At 44.8% G+C, this 19763-nt stretch overlaps 2 protein-coding genes across 2 annotated transcripts; both read right to left on the bottom strand.

Annotated features, from left to right (window-relative positions):
* Positions 1-2746: 2746 nt before the first annotated feature.
* LOC105282172 lies at positions 2747-10075 on the bottom strand. Its single transcript, XM_026970436.1, has 4 exons — positions 9953-10075; positions 3937-4094; positions 3306-3413; positions 2747-3232 (listed from the first exon to the last, which is right to left on the bottom strand). Exons 1-4 carry the CDS (start codon positions 10073-10075, stop codon positions 3124-3126), a joined length of 498 nt encoding a protein of 165 aa, XP_026826237.1. The 3' UTR covers positions 2747-3123.
* Positions 10076-11899: 1824 nt separating this feature from the next.
* Positions 11900-17903, bottom strand: LOC113562171. The gene is made up of 4 exons (XM_026970588.1): positions 17378-17903; positions 12736-12947; positions 12246-12353; positions 11900-12146 (listed from the first exon to the last, which is right to left on the bottom strand). The coding sequence occupies exons 1-4, from the start codon at positions 17507-17509 to the stop codon at positions 12002-12004; spliced, it is 597 nt and encodes a 198-aa protein (XP_026826389.1). The 5' UTR covers positions 17510-17903; the 3' UTR covers positions 11900-12001.
* Between the last annotated feature and the right edge of the window lie 1860 nt (positions 17904-19763).

Here is a 19763-nt window from a genome sequence, read left to right as displayed (position 1 = left end):
TGCATTTCGAGGAGTGCAGAGGCGCAGAGAACGGCGGTATTGATATCAATCTACTGGAATGTCAGTGACTCGCGAGATGTCAATTGAATTATCGCGATGGATCCGAGAGAGCCGAAAATTAGGTGGAAGGGAAGCGCGCGTCATCTCCTCTGTTCCGCGAGCGAGCAGCTATCGAGCGGCAAATTTAACGATTGATGAGCGCGCCACTTTGCGAGTAATAGGCTAGCGAAAATTGCGAAGTTGCGTTCCGATTCACTGATATGCTTGCGCCGGTCGATATCCGGGCAGCAAGCTACCCCGGATGTTTCGCGTACAGCGCCGTGGGAACTTCTACCCTCGAAGTAAAACGCGAAACCGCCGTGCAAATCCCCGCAGTGGATACAACTCCGCAAATTGTATCCGCAATTAAGAAAGCGGACGGAAAGTCAATAATTAGTCTACGCTCCTGAAGTTCTCAAAGATTCCTTGAATGCTCTGTTAATTAGCGCGGCCGAAATATTTAATTCGCCGAGGGAGACGAGTACGTCCGGTCGGTCCGGCTTTTCGTGACGGAGACTTCGTAACTGACGAGCGGATCGGACGAAATTGTCATCCTAACAAAGGATTAATTAATTTTGCGCCGTTGGAATTAATTTATTAAAATTGCGAGCTTATTATCTTATATGCATCAAGATGTGACACGTCGAAATATCGCACGTCGGATAGGTACGCGGAAATGGCGGGCCATCGCACGATAAGCACGAGAAAGATTGGAATAAATAAGCGGAATGAGAGCGGCAGTGACTGCGGCGGGATCGTCATATCATCCCACTTGAGATTTTCCAGTCCATTTCGCCCCCGTGCCCTTTCAACCCTTTATTATCCCCGGTGAGCCGCTGCTATCAGCGAACCACCCTCGCGTACGTTCACCGCGGTCGGATCTTTTTGCACCACCGACACCCCGCATCCGCGCATCCCGCGCACGTAATACCCGCCTCGCGTGGATCAAGACCGACAAAGCCGAGCTAACGTTACCTTTTTCTCTCTTCGGTGACTCGTCGCGCGGCGGAAGCGCGCCTGTCCGTTAATTGCATACGGGAGTTGCGCGCGTGGCCGGTTTCCTGACAAGAAAACCACAGAGCATTCTAAATTAATGCTTTTCGTTAACGCACGACCCGCCGGGACCGCCGGATGCAATTATAACCGGTTCTGTCCCGGTATGCGACGAGAAACGACATCCGCCGGGATAATGCATAGAAACGAGGGCGCCATTTCAAAAGGGGTGGTATTGACGCATCGTCGCCGTCGTCATCGCATGCTGCGATTGTCACTCGCACGTTGCAGCAATCGTGGATCGATTTTACGTGGGACGTACGTGGCTTACGTTGGCGGACCATGAGGGAATACACGTGAAAATGCGCTTTTTCGCCAGCGTGCTTCGTTTTTCACGGCCCGAGAGACAGGGATGACTGGTATTCCAGGTACAGCTTTGCAGTTTAATGCCTTTATGCATATAAACGCTAAAATTGCGTTCATTCAAAAATAAAATTACTTCTTGTAATAATTGTGTGCGTCTATTATCTGCTTCTTTGTTTTTCCGACGTGCGTCAGAGCATTCTTTTGACGCATGTGTATTGATTATTCCAAATTGCAACGCTCACGTCATTATTTTTTATTATCTCTGTTATATTATCGACGTTCGCACAAAACATAATGATTGTTGCATATTTCGGAAAAAACTTGGATGTAAAAGAGACCGTTCGCTGTGTATATACGTGCATGCTTGTACAGAGCCTGAATACAAAATGAACAATTCATATTTCGGGTCGTTAAAACTTTCGTCGGACATCACCTTTGACGTCTGTATTTGCATGCGACCACTACAGCGGACGAAACTCGAAATAATTACATCGCGTATTCATTTACGTGCTAATAAAGCGGTCTTACTACAACGCCACATTCATTTATGACAGAGTAGACCGTGTCACGGGATCCACCGCGGCGCGACAATGCACAGCAATTAAAAATACGTTCTTGTAGGAGAATGGTTCCCCGTAGTTGCCATAATTTTGCGGTAGTCGTGCAAGGAGTGTATTTTGTACTGACATTTTTACGTGTACCAGTGACACTAAAGAATGATACAAATGCTACTGCTAATGTTGCAGTACATGTAACTTAGAAACTACATATTAAATGCTTACGCTGCAAATAGGTGGACGATGAGTGCTCCAGAAATAACTCACTGCTAACAGTAAGTGTACACTGATTAAAATATCGAAGATAGGTACTTCGAAGAGGTGTCTCTCTCTTTCTTTTTTTCGATAATACTTGCTCGTTACATGTGAATTCTGAATGGATTTTTTCATCGCATCATTTAGATATACCGCGGCTTGGGATCATTAGAGTAATTGCAAGCCAGAGCGACGGTGATTGTAGTTTTGACTCTCGGATAACGTGTGCTCGTGTTAGCAAATGGCGAGCACAAAGTGGGGCACTTTTTAATTGTCAGATAGTCATGCGATAGTCGAAATTAATGTTTTTCGTTGGAACTGGACCAGCGGCCGCGCGATAGCAATTATAATCGTCCTGTCGCGAGATGTGACAAGCGGAGACGAAGGGCATGAGGTAAAGAGAGAGAGAAAGAAAGAGAGAGAGAGAGAGAGAGAGAGTCAGGAAGAAAAAAGAAAAAAAGAAGGACAAGAAGATAATGCACGAAAATTTTTTTATGGTATCTATTACGAAGATAAATTAATAGCACTGAGGACTGTATATAATACTCGCTAGAAATATCCTTCTGCTTCTTCTTGTTTTTCCGAGATTGTGCTTCACTAACTCTTTCCCTTTCGGTATTTAGCAAAATATTTATAAGTAAATGAGCAAGTGAGCAAGTATTTTTAACGCTGTTTACAACGTTAATATTAATGATAAAAATATTGAAGCATTTGTAACAAATATCCATAACAAGTCTTCTTTTACAGAGAGGCAATTGCTCAAAGTTTTAATTAATTAATAATATGAAAACAGAAATGCAATTATTACAATATTATTTTAACAAAAATATTCGTATATTATCGCTCCATCATATAATTTTTCTTTCTGTAGACGTACAGTTGTTCTTGTAGCATCCCAAGGTACTTCCTGACATTAACCCTCCGCGAAACTATTAAAACCGATTAATTGTAGAGGGCAATCCCTGATGTGACGTTCGCAGAACAGCGGATCCTCATGCCAAGTACTGTTATTAATATACGACCTGGAAGCAATGGAAGGGGGGCAGAATTAATACACCGACCGTATAATTGATATTAATATTCCGGCACACTCACCCCGCAAGTAGCTTCAATATCTTCCTTACAACGCCGTCCTTCCGCTCCGTGTATTGTAACGCTTGACAGATGTTCTTCAGCAGACAAGAACGACCATTGAAACCGTGACTGAAACAATCGCGGTGCAATACGGTCGATTTATTAAACGCCATCAAACGCGTGCGAGATATGCAACATTTCGAGATTGTCGAGAGCGACAAACGTTAATGAAATGGGCATCGCGAAACTGTCAAGAAACAATTGTTACTCCGACGTTATCAAAGATTACTTGAGAACGTAAGACGAATATTCCAAGCAAACCATTCGCTAGAAGTCGGCGTTAAATATCCAACTCCGCGAATCTCTTCGATCTCGCTCCTAAAAAGCTGCGGGCAAGGACTGCGGTTGAGGTCGGCGTCGCGCCATTGGCCATCGGATACTTGCGGCGGCGGAAGTTTTCGGTCAGCCAGCCAGAAATCTACCAGCGTCGTTTTAACCAGCCGCATCGGCCCGAGTCCACGTTCTCTATACTGCCCGACGTCGCATTGGACATTCGCTCGACGCGACGGTGCCATCTTTTCTGGCTGCCTCTAGCGATCGCCACCGCCACCGGCATTCTATTATGCAGCACGGCTATTACAGTATTTATTACCTCTCGTACATGAGCTCGGCGTACTCGTGGATGTCGGAGACGGACCGGATGTGCCGGTGCTCACCGGCGGCCGGCAGCTTCCACGCCGCTTTGAAGCCCGCCGCTTGCGCGAAGATCGTCGTATAAGGCAGCGAATTTATCTTGTAGTTAAACCGGTACTGGAAAATCATTTATTCACTGTAAAACGTACGGAGTTAATTTCAGCTCGCAGACTTCAGCCGTTCCGCACGAGCAAGCAGGGGTTTTAATTGCGTTCGCGTGCAATTCCCGAAGCGACTGAAATTGTAAAAGCATTTCGAGGCCTTTTTAAACATGTTCAAACGGATTCCGATTTTCTGATCATGAATCATGATACATGCGCCGTTCGAACGTTCGAATTAATTGGACTTTGAAATTAATTTAATTAATAGCGAGGACCGCACGGATGTTCTCAATCGTAGCTCGCGATGTAAATCTTCGCTTTATCGTCTCGCTCCGATTACGCGACCGCGAGGGCGGAAATAATTTTTAAAGAAATCTTGCATCTCGCGCACGTTTTGCATGCAAAGAACTCCCCCGAGGGAGACTGGGAGGGAGGACTCGCGAAATTGCGAGAAGTCGCGCGAAATTTTACCTGCGAGTCTCACGGAATCCGAAATCATAACTTCGTATCAAAGGATCGCGGGGATATACGAAATCGCCGTAATCTCCATAAGGGAACTTTCTGAATTTCCGATCAGCCATTCAATTCCTCTCGGAAGGCCGGAATCGCCGGGATGATTCTCTCGTCTTATCCGAATTACTGTTGTGAACTATTCTGCGCTATACATATACGCTATGCGTATACGCGCGCACGTATAAAAAGGCGGCGCGTTACTTAGTAATTTTTTCACGCCACGTATCATGTTCTTTCTCTCTGTCTCTCTTTCTTTCCTCTGCTCTATTCGCTCGCGAGAAGATCTCCTCTCGTGATTTTATCTTTATGTTTGCCCGTAAATAACGAGACACTTATCGTAAAATTGCCTCCCTCTCCGCGCCGCGATTCTTACGATCTATTCCCTCATTATTCGCGCGAGCAATGCTGCTCGGAACCTTCCGCGCCACTTATCTATTGTCCATAAATAAGGTTCTCCAATGGCAATTTGTATGCACTCCCAAGACGTTGCCCGAATAAAAATGTTTGAGAGATCGTTAGCGATTTGATGGATCCCATCGCAATATATACACAATGCTTCGCAGGTTTATTTTGCTCTCTGTCTCTTAAAAAATGCCGAACGCTCGCAGAATTGGCGATTCTGCTATGTGTGTACCTTTGTTACCAAGCCAATCGGAATCGATCAATTCAAGAGGCACGCTCACGGAAAAAGAGGAAAATAACAAGGTCGATCCATCGGTAGGATATCGTAAGGTTCCGAGGATCCTGCAGATGATCATCACGCACACGCATCAAAGAAGAATATCCACGGATACTCCATACAAATGCTAGATTATCCCATATCTTTCAACCAGTCATTTCACCAGGCGTCCACCCTCCTGTGCCTGAATCGCGAAACTTGATTCTCGGCGTTCTGCCTCTCGCAAGAAGAGGCTGTCACTCGGATCGGGCGGTAAGGAGCAGCAGCGACGAGTAACGATGAGAACCAGGCGCCGGTTCCGCGACTTTGCCTATTACCCGGCTGCCCGGGTATCGCTCTTGTATAAATGCGACGGAGGGATGGTGTCGGCTGGAGCTGGCAAGCCGTTTGTCAGACGCGTATCTCGCCACCTTACCGCGTCGCAGCCGTCTCTATTTCTTAGCGACCGTAAGTACGATAAGGCGATCGGATTTATGCGACGCTCCTCGAAGATGCTCCTCGCCGCCAGCGTGTTGCCGAAAGCGTATGGAAAGCGCGCCGGATGATCGCCTCTCCGCGTAGCTGCATAATTTCCCGGCGCCGTCTTGCCGCCTCCTCGGGGATGTCTGGGGAAGGTCTTCGGATTTGCGGGAAGAGCGAAGACGCAGGCTCCAGGGATGCTCCTCGTCCAGAATGTCCACTTCCTCTGTCGTTCTTTTTAAAAACGATCACGTGCGGAGTTACGTGCGACGCTAATGACATGTCTATTAATGTAATCTATTTAAGGGGGGAGCCTGTTTTAGAACGTTGAAAATAAGGTATAATTTTACGAATTTTTTTTGGAGAAACTATACAGCGGATCATTATAAAACTTTGATGCATTTATTAGTACATGTTTAAAGATAAAAAAAATTATTTTTTTATTTGAATATATCGCCTGTAGAGGTCGTCCTGGAGGCATCTTAGTGCAGCCGGCATTGTAAATTGGTGAGCATTCTCCCGCCTCCAAATTTCATCCAAACTGAAAAATTGAAATATTTTCTCGTTATTTATGAATTCCCATCGTCGATGAACCTTTAATATTCATAAAAACATTAAGTTAAACAATTATTTTTGCATGAAAAAGTTCAACAACTTTGCCTAAAAATCGTACTTTTGTGTTCTAAGCTCCACCATTTTGGCACTTTTCAACTTTTTTCTTCTCTCTTTGGTTCATCGACAATGGGCATTCATAAATAACGAGAATATATTTCAATTTTTCAGTTTAGACGAAATTTGGAGGCAGGAGAATGCTCACCAATTTGCAATGCCGGCGACGCGGCTGCACTAAGATTTCTCCAGGACGACCTCTACAAGCGATATATTCAAATCAAAAAATAATTTTTTTTATCTTTAAACATGTACTAATAAATGCATCAAAGTTTTATAATGATCCGCTGTATAGTTTTTCCAAAAACAATTCGTAAAATATACCTTATTTTCAGCGTTCTAAAGCAGGCTCCCCCCTTAATACGTATCATTGCGAGCTCTATGCGCGCCTTCGGTGTAACGGGATAACGTCGGTTCATGCATATCCTAAGTGTTCCGCCTCGTACATCAGGTAATGTACATGGCAAACGCGATGCGGTGTCATCGATACCGCGGTGCACTTCGTCGTAAGTGCACTGGATCATCACAAGTTGCATAATTCTTCTGTTGTACGGATTAGCTCGGTACGACCCCGGAGACACCTGCCACTTTCCTGGAGAATAACGGAGTACTATTATATAATACTGCACATTTTGTTTCTCGTTCTGCGTTAAATCTGCAAGTTCAGTACTTTTGCGAAATTCAAGGTTTGTTTAAAAAAAAGAAATTAAATTATTTCAATTATCGATATGAATCAATGCTGCAAAATCACAGAAGAGGGGAAAAATATTCCAATTTGGAATTAATATCGATTAACATGCATCTCTCCTCCCCTTCTCAGTAGTCCTCAATACTCTCATCATCCTAAAATATAATTTTAAATATTTTATCGAATTTTGTAATTCTACACTTGTAACTGGTATCACTCGACCGCGTGCGCCTTTTGAACTGATCAAAACCGCTTTTTCTTTCCGCTTGCATAAAAATGATTACCGCTACCTTTGCAAGCGCTATGCCTTGACGCGCATACAACTCTCCTACACCGAGACACTTTATCAACTCTGCAAAAATATATCGCATATAAATCAAGCACATTCCTGTCAAGATACGAGGCGACCAAAGGAAGAATAGCGTGTCGCGGCAAGAAAGAGGGACGGCCGTCTCGTTGCAATTTTAGTGCATCTTTCGAGGGTGCATCGACATTCGCCCTATGATGAGCTGCATTCTTCGCGATAATACCGCCGATAAATTTTCATCGTCCCGCCTCGTGTCTTTCCGTTTGTATCTACTTACGTCGAGATCCGGACGAAGCGCACGACTTCATCCCGTATTAATGCCCGGCGTCGCACCGTGCTTCAAAATGGGCCCGCCATCGCGCGACTTCGTGCCTTTTAAAGCGAAAATACGGCAGCTCCGATCGGTTTACATTAGACCCGGTCCCGGTGTACATACGGCGCATAAATTCACCTCCGTGCGCCGCAACGGCACAGCAAACGCTGTATAAACAGGGACGCCGCTATGTACTGGCATGGATGATACGGTGGCGAGCAGGGGATGTTATTCAACATTGATTCTTATGGCTATTTATGGCCCGTTTGAACGCGGAATCCATTTACCTGCTCACAGTGATGCATATGCGTCCCTTTAATACATCAAATTGCGAGCGCAGTGTACGTGAGTGCGGTTTTTTTCCTCCCTCCCGCACGCACGCGCGAAATCTCTTCATCAATTTTACTTATTTTCATATTCCACCAGAGATATATGATTAATTCATGTTTTCATTAATATCGCGCGGGAGAATACCACAGTTTATTACATTCCATAAAATGTAATTGATCCCGTTGATTTAACATATCCCATCCGCGCTGCACTCACACGTATTCTGAATTGCTTGAAATTATGATCTTATCGTAAAATTACATCACGAACGACTCACTATGTCGCGAATGATTGTGGAAGTTTTGTATCCACAATTGCGGATTTCTTTCTTTTCCTTTTTAACGGAGAAAATATGTTTGCAACGCGTGTGTTTCGAAAGCTGCTCACTTTTCGCTTTCGCATTAATGTCCAATATGAGAAATACATTTCCCGATCTGAGTCAACTTTCAATACGAGATACGAGAATTCAATGGGGAATACAGTGGAGAATACGCCGTAGCGCGAAGTTTCGAAAACTGCTGCTTACGGCTGTCAAAAATAAACCTATATTACGAGGTACGCGTAACTTTATTCTCAGAGGCGCCATGTAGCAGGCACTTTCAAAAATATAACATATTTTCGCTTTACATTCAATGGATTCAGCTACGAAATCGTATAAATTGCAGAGAAGACAGAAGGTATTTTCATAGCGCGCAGCTGGTTCGCGATGAACGTAAAAAAATAGCGCTAGCACTGTCTCTCCTCGCGTTTGCGTTTGAATATCGGATTTCGCAAAGCGATCGCGCACCGAGAATTGCGAAAAACCCCCGAAATAATCAAAGCGAATTACCGTACGTGTTCGCACGCACGCGCACGAAAATTCGCGTAAAAATTTTCACGAATATCCTGTCGGCGATATTTTTTCACTTGTTCAACACCGGATAATGGAAATGTATCATAATTGATATGAGATTTATTAATCTCCATGATTACGTCGCGATGTCAGGAACGCGAAATATTTCCAGTAACATTCCTCGCGATAAAATCAGTCCGCTACTAATATCCGTCACGGCACGCTGCATGGGAATCTTTTTTCCGCCATCACGTTGAAACTGCGCGCGTTTCTGAGCCATCGTGGCTCCAGCATCTGTCCCAACGTACGTTAGAATTTCAATTTAGCGGGTGGAAGACCAAAACGGAACAATCACTGGCGGAATGCTCCATTGCGAGAATATCACAGTCTTCGTCCTCACCGATGTGCGTTCATTGTGTAATCGATGCGGCATGCAATTCGGGAAATTCGTACGTTATTAAGTCACTCGATTCCGCAACCGCAAAACATGCATGGTCGTCATAGAGAGAGAGAGAATACACGTTGTTTTACTGCACGTAATCTTTAGCGCGCGTTTATGTTTTAATTGCCAACTGATTAACTCTCTTCGAGATGTAGGTAATAGCTATTCCTCTTAACAGCCTTTCACTAACGTTATTCTTCCGTTGCAATTTTTCCGCAAAACCGCTATAACGTGGAGAATTGTTAAATCGATCCGTGTTTCGCAAGCGGACCGTCAAAATATGATGAATCGTCAATTTGACGTTTGTTAACTTTCCCGCAGCGGCGTTTTACGATGCAAACTAGAACAGTTTCAGGCAGTTTGCGTTGCCGTACCATGCGTTACCTCTTTATAATTTCGTTTTCTCGATTCGCACGTGAAACGGTCGCTAACAATTTTGTCGCGCAACCATTCATCTGACTGGCAGCTCGCTTACGAAATCGTTTTCGCGCGCAACGCGACAACTCGATTTGCTAGAAACGTAAAGCTTTCGTTTTCCGCTTTGTTATGTGAGACTAAAGGAGACTCGAGGGAATCACGGGGATTAAATTCAAAACCAGGAATCGCGAGCTCTCTAGCTCGCTTGCGCCAAGTGACACTTACGAAAAAGGTGCTGCCCTCGCGAAAGGCCAAGGACCTGATCGGTCTTCCGGAACGCGCGTAGACGAGAACCGCGAAATGGACAAAGCAGAGGAGGAGGCTGCTGTTCCAGAGCGACGAGCGCATAATCGAGCGCTGTCTCGTCGAGCTCGGTCGATGGGGTGCGGGACCCGCACGGGGGGGAGTGCGCCGAGGGGTTCTTACGACGAAGTTATCGCGAAATCCGTTCCGCGTGCTCCGCGGAGTTTCCGACGTGACACGCTTTACTCCAGAATCCACCGATGCCACCGACTCTTAGTTCGAGCAACCACTACAATCGCTAATACAACGGAGCGTCCTCCGTACCTCCGGCAGGTTCCTTTTCCTTACCTCCCTTCTCCTCTGTCCTCCTTCACAATTACCCGTTTTCGACTTTGTCGCTGTCACGCTCGCGTCCCGCTGTTTCGTGCCAATTATGAGGAGCGTGGTTAGCGTTAATTCCATGAGATACACACCGGTCGCCTAATTTCGAGCGAGTATAACTGCAAAAGTTATCGCCGTTGCCGCGCCGTCGAGCGCACTTCGCGCTCTCCCAGCTAGACGTTTAACGTGTACGCCCCAAGTACCGATCGTTTACTTTAGTACATATATTAGTACCGCCATAAACGTATACCTGGCCATTTACTATACGCGACGTTTGCTCGCGGAACGACAATTTATTCGCGATATGATGCAATTAGTTTGCCGCCTCCAATACCGCTCGAAAATCTACTTAGGTATATACTGTACGATATTGTATAAAGTTACGAGTAGCCGTGAATTCGTGCCTGCTTGCAAAGGAAAAGGAAAACATGAGAGATTATTGACTTTGGTAATTTTATATTATACAGGGTGTCTGACATTTTGCAAACAACCACGTAAAATTTCGAGTAATTAAGTAAAGAAAGTTCGTTAATTCAGAGAACGCGATTGGCAGGGAGTATCGGATTACAGCGGCGGGCGAGACGACGCGTCGACAATAATTTCTCAGCGTCTCATTCAAGCGCTCGTGTTGCCGAGAAAATGTTGTCACGTGTCCCTTCTAAGAAATACGTCTAAGAAATCCGATACTCGCTGCTATCTCGGCTAGCCGTTTTTTTTTTACGTCATTCATGCCTACTTCCCTCGCTGCCAATCGCGTCCGCTGAATTAGTGAACTTTCTTTACTTAATTACTCGAAATTGTACGTGGTTGTTTACAAAATGGTACAGAACTTTTTAATTCAGTTGGACGAGATCTACCTGTGGGCGAGAGATTTTTCGCCTTATGTCAGACACCTTGTATATTAGGTCATGTGTTTATAATTACATCAAGGACCAGTTTTACAAATCGTAAAATAAATTACAAAAAGTTTTCATGTGAAACACAATAATATATTTACCTTACAGAAAGATATCTCACCACCTCTTCATATAAATAATTTAGATTTTTAAGACGAAAATAGTTGAGATAAACATTAGATATTGATTGTACATTGTTGCATATTGTGGAACGAACAATCAATTGAATATGATCGTCTTTATAGATAGCGCCAATGAAAATGGCACTTCCAAGTTTGCCTTGAATTGGTGCCGTCTCGACCATTCTCTTTATCAGCTTCCGCTCCACCGTTCCGTGCCAATTAGTAGAAGCGCGGTTAACGTTAAATCCGCGAGACACACCGGTCGTTTAATTTAACTCGAGCGTAACTAAACGCGACGATTTTCCGTGCGGGTTTTCTGGCTGCGAATCGATCGTGTCCGCCGTCGAATCTTCTCTTTCGTTCGCACTCCAATTCCGTCTGATACTTCGGCCGTTTACGAGCTCGGGAGAATTTAATTAATCGGCTAAGCAGCTCTCCCGTTCGATTTATTCTACGTTAGTAATTGCGAGGTATCAAAACGAATGACGACAAAATTAATTTCGCAATGAATTTATAAAGCGAAAATACAAATTGCGCGCATACAAGTTGACATGCGATTTCACGTAAGGATATATCCTTTTTCCAGATCAGTGGAGAGGCTGACTGGATCGCACTACCATCATAAATTCTTATCACACCAGTTTTGAAATTTGATCCAGAATTCCTTGACCGGAAGGGCACAACCTGTAGATTTGTGAACAATCGTGATGTTCTCGTCCGAATTCGAATGCCTCCAAGTACTCGGAGTTTAAAGATGAATCACTCTCTTGTTGAGGCCTGAAATCAGTAAATGTTTTGATACTCGTAGTAACAGTAACGTGTCGATATTTAAATCTACTTAAGTGTAAACTAAAATTTCATCAAACATTAATTTACGTGAGCAAGAGGTGCAACAATTCTCCCACGAGTCCTTCGTCCTCTAAAGGCGCCATCGCCGCTTCGCATATGCTCTTTTTCATGCACTCCCTTCCATCTATCCCTCTCCTACGCATTATTGAAAAAGTGGAAGCAATTATGCGCGTGCAATTACAGTATCATTGTCGAGGTTTAACGAGCAAATTATAGAACGGCATCGATTATCTGTTGCAATTGTTTATCCCAACGCATGTATTTTAATATAATTAATAACTAATGAGCTATAATATGTGTAAAGTGATCATTCTACCAGAAAATGCTCTTTTCACAGATTGTCTTTTCTTGTCGCGAAGGAAACGCCTAAATTATCTACTCGAAATCACGCGTCTCGTGAGATTTCATCTGGGACGCGCGCATTCACGTGTAAATAACATAAATTTTGCATGCTGTCGTCACGGATATCATTCTCACGTGTCGTGCATGAATGTCCAACAGACAAAACGGTTCTCACCTCTCGAATTCCTCCTCCAGCAGGCTGTAGACGGTCATCCTTTCGTTCCAGCTAACATTCTCGCGGCGTCGTCGTCGCGACGACTTCGCGTCCTCGAAGAACTCAGTGAAGAGCGAGGCGTTTTGCGGCAAGAGGTATTGGAATTGAAAGTTCTGCGCGTAAGCCAAAATTCTGCCAGAGATCTCCACGGGCAACGAGATTCCCACGATGAGCTTATGCAATGAATACGTAAATATAATATTGTCTGATCACATTAGGGTATTATGTGCGGTGAAACGTCGCGTGCTGCGCTACTTACAAGCACAAAAATCGAAACAAGCGTTTTATTAGATCCACAGCAATGACGTGAATAAGGTATTTTCACGAAAGGAACACGAATGCTCGAAAGGAAGATTAATAAACCCAAGAAAGCAATAAAGATGTCAATATTCTCGACAATCCTTCACCTAACGTAGCGTTACGAAAATCCACGTAAAGTCGAGCAAGCGCGTTTGTTCAATTCCGAGGGAAAGCACAAGAATCCCGCGATTGCGCTGCTCTTCCAGAAAACATCCTTTTTTTATCCCGGAAAATAGAAGATTTATCTCAGCCGATCGAGATAAAAGCGTCGCTTTCTGCTTGGATTGAAGATAAGGAGCGAGCACACCGCGAGCGGAAACATCGCGAGGGGCAGTTCGCTCGCTCATCCGGCAAAGTACAGACTGAGATTGCGGGGTCGGCAAGCGGACGGGAATTAATTTCGTGATTTTCGTGGAAAGGGACGCGGCCGCAGTGAAGGAAGCCGAGAGAGACGAGTAGCGTCACTGCTCCGATGTCATCTCGCGATAGACATAAAAATTCATATGCGGCAGTATCTGGTCGTAAAGAACGGAATTGGCCGCGGTGGATGCGCACGAGCAGGACTCGTGAATTCGTTTTAGAGATTACGGCGCGCCGTCGTAAATCACTCGTCGAAATAAGGGGACAAGAAGAAGAGAGGAGAAGCAGAAAGAAGCGCGAATGTCCGATCTGACGGACGACGCGGCAAGAGGGATCGGCGAATATCGATAATGATATCGACCGGCCGTTGTTGAATGCGGAAACGCGCGATGCACCATCGTGCACCGCGTGCCCGGAAGAGATTGATGGGTAACGGAGCGGAAGCGCGAAGGAAAAGACAAGAACGCGCGCTCGCGAGACACCGTGGATCGATCGATCGTCTGGCGAACAGAAAACGAGAATTACCTGCACGCAAATCTCCGACGCATCAAACAGTGATCTTAATTCTAACGAATGTATGACGCGGAAAAAAGATGTGTTTCAACGGAGTATGCTCCGACGTTGGTTTGATGAGTATCTTGAGCGCAGCTGCGTCTAGGGGAAGGTCTCTCCATCCTTATGCCATTTTCGCAGCCTGCAGATGACAGAGGTGCCACATACACAGCTCTCTGGCGACTCGCCAGACCTGTCCTTTCTGCGGCATCAGTTTTTATGGCGAGCGGCGCTCCTAGATTTGCTTAGATGCCTCGTGTTCTTTATGCAAGAGCTGACGGACGTTGCCAAAACGCACTGTTGTCAGTTTCATGTTGTTCCTCAGTGTTTCCGCTTTTCAAGAAAATACAAGTGACGCGTCGCATATGCGTCAGTTTTCAATAGACAGTTCTTTTTCCTTTCTCAATAGGTTGCTTTTTTCCGTAACACATGCAGGTCTCAAGAAAGTTGTTAATAGTACCTCTCTTAGTTTCTCATGATTTCTCTTAGTTCTCAAGAATACTTAAGGAACTTTTTCTTTTCTCTGCAATTCTCAAGAAATTATGTCGCCCGTCTTCCTTGTTTTGTTCTATCAATTTCTTGTGTCTCGTCTGTAGTGTTTCGTTGACTCATCTCTCTCCGCTTCTCTGTCGTTGTCACCGAGCCACTGTAAATTGTGCAACGTTTCCACTATGCAGCGACGCGGATGCACCAGTGGAATCTGAATTCGTCGTCCCGCGTGGGGTGGATCGGCTGCCGCCCTTGCCTTACTTGTAGGAACCTAGGCGAGCGCGCGAGGGATCGATATCCCATTCTAAAATCATCTCCTTCCGGGAAACGAAGATGCGCTGCACTAGTCGCGGGCGCAGCTGCACTCGCGGCATCTTGTTTTCCCCAATCACCATTCTACTTTCCGGATTTATTCGCGTTAGAAATCTCGAATCTCCCTTCCATTGCACGATCGTACAACGAGGTTTCCGTTTATCTTGGATGTTTACACGAAAATTTATTCTCGTTTCGGCTGCATTCGCACGTTGGTTAACGCGACACGAGACGTTCTCCGGGACACCTTCCGCAGAAGAGGAACGTGAGCTGCTTCTCTTTGAATCGGCATGCTGGTTTCGCTTCCCTCACGATATTCAACAAAGGTCGTAATTCAGTATCGCTGTACCAAGTACGCACGTAACAAAAGCATTCGCGAGACGTATTCAGGACCGCACTCCGTTTACGAGTGCATTGCCCGCAAAGACATTATTGCCACGCAAGATGTAATTCCGCAAGGGGTGACATACAAAATCGGATTTGTCAGCGTTGTCCTTGCGCCTTGTCTCGTCTCCCGTTACGAATCACAATCAAACCTCGACATAATTCTCGCGAGTTTGCACGTGCAGCGACCCGAACGTGTCCAATTCGCTTTTCCTTTTGGCTGCCTGCGTTTTCAGGCGCACATTTAAATATTTACAATTGCCGCGCGCGCCGCTTCTTGGATTAAAGAGTCTCTCTCACTCTCTCTTCCTCTCTTTGACGAAGGCAATCGACTATTTGGCGTTATAACACGAACAATCGATGCCAATTTGCCTCGCTTCGCCGGCATGCTGCGTTCCGACAGCCAACTGCGTGCATTGACCCGGATATGTCGAATTTGCACACTCGCGTCTTACGTCGTGCACTTCCGGCCGCGCGCGCGGAATTTTTCATTTCGTACATTCGGCAAACGAACGGCGAAAAACGTGGCTGAACGCGTACACTCAACTCGTGCTGCCGAATTCTTTATTCTTTCGGAACACCGCGCTTTCTCGTTTACTTTTCACTCGTGTGTATTCGTCTCGATACATTTCTTTCTAATAATGGAAACAGAGTTTAAAATGAATTTTTCAAACGCGTTACTCGATTAAATTTAAAAGAAAAAAATTAGTGCGCCTCGCTACTTTGTTCTCGGAATAATTTTAAGTTTAAAACGACCGTCGCCCGTCCTCCATTCCCTATGATTATCACGATTACAATCACCCTCGGAGGGTGAAAAGCGTGAACGGAAAGCTGATATTCACTCATTTTTCCGACTACTCCTCCGGACATTTTTAAAACGGCATATTTACACACCGGCCGGATACAATCCGTTGAGTTTTCGTTTAATATCCGCTAAGTTCTCTTCACTTTCAAGGGAGAAAGGAGGGCAGTACTAATAACCGGGAATCTCGCTGCGGAGGCAGCGGGAACCCAAGACAAACAACCCATCGCGACACCGAGCCGTCTCGTCTGTCGCGGCAAGCGAAAACCGCGGCCCAGAGTTTTCCGATTTAATTAGGGAATTCGAGGGCGGACGACAGATAAAACTGCAGTTAATTATCAATCGCGTCTCTGCGGCGAATGCTGGGGCGTTCTCGCTATTTAAATTTATTCGGCTGCTTCCCGCACTGTCGAAGACGTTAACAGCACTATTAACGTGACGTAAAACTTGTGCTTAAGAGAATTTAGCGCGCCTCGCTACTTTGTCCTCGGAATTATTTTAATTTCTCCGATTGAAACGACCGGAACAAACTCGTGTAATGAAAATTACGGGCACATGCGATATGCAGGTATAAACGTGAATTTTATTGGAGAACTTAATAAAGTTTGAGAAGAAATCAAATAAGACTAGCATGATAAAAATAAAGTAGCGTCCGTAAGCAAATTTCATCAGTTTCAGATAATTAAAATTATTAGAAATTCAACATGCATAAATGTAAAACATTTCATCAAATATCCGACTGTTCATAAAACGTCTCTTTCATTTTACATGCCAATAAATAGCGCTTTCCCGGTGAAATATGCAAATAATTACATGCATGTGTTTCACTCAAACTATCAATTATGTAATGTAATTATGTAACGTGCAACTATGCAGATATCGCTTTATGTAGATCCACGCGAATTACATTCTCACCTCGCGATCGATATTGCAACGGCGAAGCATCGCGCGTAATCGCGTAAAACTAACTGCGTTTAAGCTGAAACTTCACTATTCAAAGAGTGTCTCTTTGAGCGCCGGTACGTGGAAACTTTGTTTCCGTGAGACTGCAAGGTGACTACGGAAGTCTAGTATATCCAGGGATGAGGGTGTCATTGGCTTGTCGGCTAGAAGACGGTTGTCGACGCGAGATATTACATCGCGAGGGTGTAATTAGTTGGCGCGACTTCCGGGAGAACTCTGCTCAGCAGAATCTTCTAACGCGCACAAAGCATAAGAAGAGCTTCAAAAATTAATCGTGAGTCTTCATTCATTCCCGAGAGCAAGCGAGAAACTTTGCTTTGAAGATGATAAAGAAAATGAGATAACTTTATTATGCAATTTGTTTTGTTATTTTACATTGGTTTATGTTGAGCAATATATCTATTTTACATTGTACGTATATTTAAAAACGCTTAAAAGTACCTTGATTGTCCCTCCGAACGGGAAGACGAGTGGTGGCGGGTACAATTTCTGTCTTCTCGGTCTGGACGCGAAACTTGCGTCCCGTGCACAATATAATATAAGAATGGAAAATAGAAAGAGCCTTTTCGCCATCAGAATCTAATACATAACGAAAGTATGACACGATATCGTTTATTCTGTCACTTACACGTTCGAACGTTCCGCTTGGCTTAAATTTATTATGGAATTATATAAATGCTTATATGTATAATGCTATTATGTGTAAGCTCACGCGCGCTTTCGATGTTATCCCTTTTATGCACGCGAAACGCACACGAGGCACAAGCGTAATCCCGAGTCGAGAGGAACGCGATCCTTGAACCCGCATCGTATTCCGGGGATAAAATGTGCGCTGCCACTGTCAGGATGAATGAATTCGTATTCGGGTGTACCCCGCGGGTGGCCGGCTCTAAATATAGCTACTTTTATCAAGGGCGCAATTTATGGCGGCTTTTATGGCCAGCCTCGTGTAAGTATCGCGTTGCCCTCGCACTTCGCCGTGGCGAGTGGTCGCCGAAAAAGGAGCGTCTCGCGGTAAATAACTCTAATGCTTGGCACCCGGAAAAGTTTTTAGGTATCACTCGAGGGGAAACCCTCGTTCTCATCGTCGTCATCGTCGTCGTTATCCTTGCCGGAGATTCGACATCGTCCCCGCGAATTTTAAGCTCGCCTCACACCGCGTAACATCTCACTCTGCACTGAGAATTCTTACTCGCGGTCCTTACTTATTCCTCGGGGAATTTGCTTTTCCTGGCAAAAATCGCGAGCTCATATTTTGTTACGATTCCCTCGTTCCCTGCGACTTGACGCGAATTGCGCGAGTTGAACAGGATGAATATGGCCGCGCGGTCAACGTTTATGAAAGAAAGCGAGCGTCAAGCTTCGCGGCTGTAAATTTGATACGCAAAAGTTGAAATTGCTTTTAATCCGTAAAGGACACGTGTTTCATCCAGTGCGAGCGTACTTTCAATCTTACGAGCGAGAACACGGTAAACTTGTTGCAGGAGCGGCGCATACGCACGCTTGTCTGACTTTAACCGGCCGCTTCTACTTCCCGCTTTTGGAAACTTCTACCGGCGCACATGGCCCGCCTCGTGGAAATTAACGTAAATTCGTAGAGCCGCACGAATTGCTTGCTCAGCGAGTCGACACCTGCGATGAATTATGGTCAAACACGCTCAAATAATCTCGTGTGCACAGACCGGCAGACAGTCGCGACCAGAGCAGGAACTGGGATGCTTTTGAAATTAACGGTTGATGTTCTCGAAATTCCGCCGATCCGTTTCCGCTTTCGGCAAAAGCGTATTACATCACAGAGCGGACATAATAAAATACGCAATTTTTTTAATTGTTGAAACATTTTATAAAACCTCCCTTAAATCCTCCCTTTTTATGTCGTAATTAGCTTGTTTTTTCGTGAGAGAATTAATTTATAATAACATGTGTAAAATAGAACATCTAAAGCAGTTCCCTTAGAAAGTGTTAAGTGTTTTTTTCTGATTTAACAATCCTGAGAATAAAAATTTAATTTATTGCCTCAAAACTTTTATTATAAAAATTAATTTCACGTAAACTTCTTCATGTATGTATGTGCTCCTGCGAGTATGCGTATTGTGCCTCGTGAAATTGCGATATTATTCTCGTCGCCCTTAGTAATTATTCGCTGTACACATAAGCTTGAAACGTAAAATACATTTGAACGTACCGAATATTATATTTCATCGTTAAACCTGGATTACGCTATTCTCATCCGCGGCGAATAAATCTACCGGAATTATATTTTATCTGCTTACGCTGAATTCAGCCCCGCGTTTGCTTTCGTCGCGCGTGTAAACGACACGAAATGACGCCGCGCGATGTCAGGCGTAATCAATCATTGTTATGCAAATCACTTTTGCATCTCGTGCGCCCCATCTTCCGTCTCTCGACATCGTCCGATTAAATCACGGCAGCGCGGTCGAAAAATGTAGCGCACGTAATAACATAACACAACGTTGTAATACCGTGAAATACACTTCGTAAGAGTATAATGTTGCTTAAAGTTAATGGCAAGTTTCGTGAACTGCTTTGTGAACTCTGAACAATGGAGGCGAAAACGCGCGGAAAGTGGCAGCCGGATACCGTCGCGAGATAGATGGCAATCTTCTCTGTTCACCCTTCCCTCTCGCGCTTCCTCTTCCACCCCCGCGCTTCAAATGTTTGTCAGTTCTGCCTTTGTAATCACTGTTTGCAGAAAGTTGTCACTACCTCTGCCCCAGGTGAGAATGCCCGCGACAAGTTCCGGATAAGAGGGGTGTCGCGCGGAACAAGTTTTGGAACAAGAAGATTACACGCTCAAGCTTTAAAG

This window comes from Ooceraea biroi, chromosome 6, assembly GCF_003672135.1.
Source record: "Ooceraea biroi isolate clonal line C1 chromosome 6, Obir_v5.4, whole genome shotgun sequence".
NCBI classification, from domain to species: Eukaryota; Metazoa; Arthropoda; class Insecta; order Hymenoptera; family Formicidae; genus Ooceraea; species Ooceraea biroi.
The sequence above is the reverse complement of the archived record's forward strand: the minus strand, read 5'-3'. Positions and strand labels throughout refer to the sequence as shown.

Coding starts and splice junctions, on each gene's coding strand:
- LOC105282172 (XM_026970436.1), bottom strand. CDS start 10,075: ATGCGCTCGTCGCTCTGGAACAGCAGCCTCCTCCTCTGCTTTGTCCAT. Junction 4,095..9,952: donor GCGAGGGCAGCACCTTTTTC/GTAAGTGTCACT, acceptor ATGATTTTCCAG/TACCGGTTTAACTACAAGAT. Junction 3,233..3,305: donor ATATTGAAGCTACTTGCGGG/GTGAGTGTGCCG, acceptor CATTGCTTCCAG/GTCGTATATTAATAACAGTA.
- LOC113562171 (XM_026970588.1), bottom strand. CDS start 17,509: ATGGCGAAAAGGCTCTTTCTATTTTCCATTCTTATATTATATTGTGCA. Junction 12,354..12,735: donor CTGGAGGAGGAATTCGAGAG/GTGAGAACCGTT, acceptor AATAATGCGTAG/GAGAGGGATAGATGGAAGGG. Junction 12,147..12,245: donor TTGTTGCACCTCTTGCTCAC/GTAAATTAATGT, acceptor TACTGATTTCAG/GCCTCAACAAGAGAGTGATT.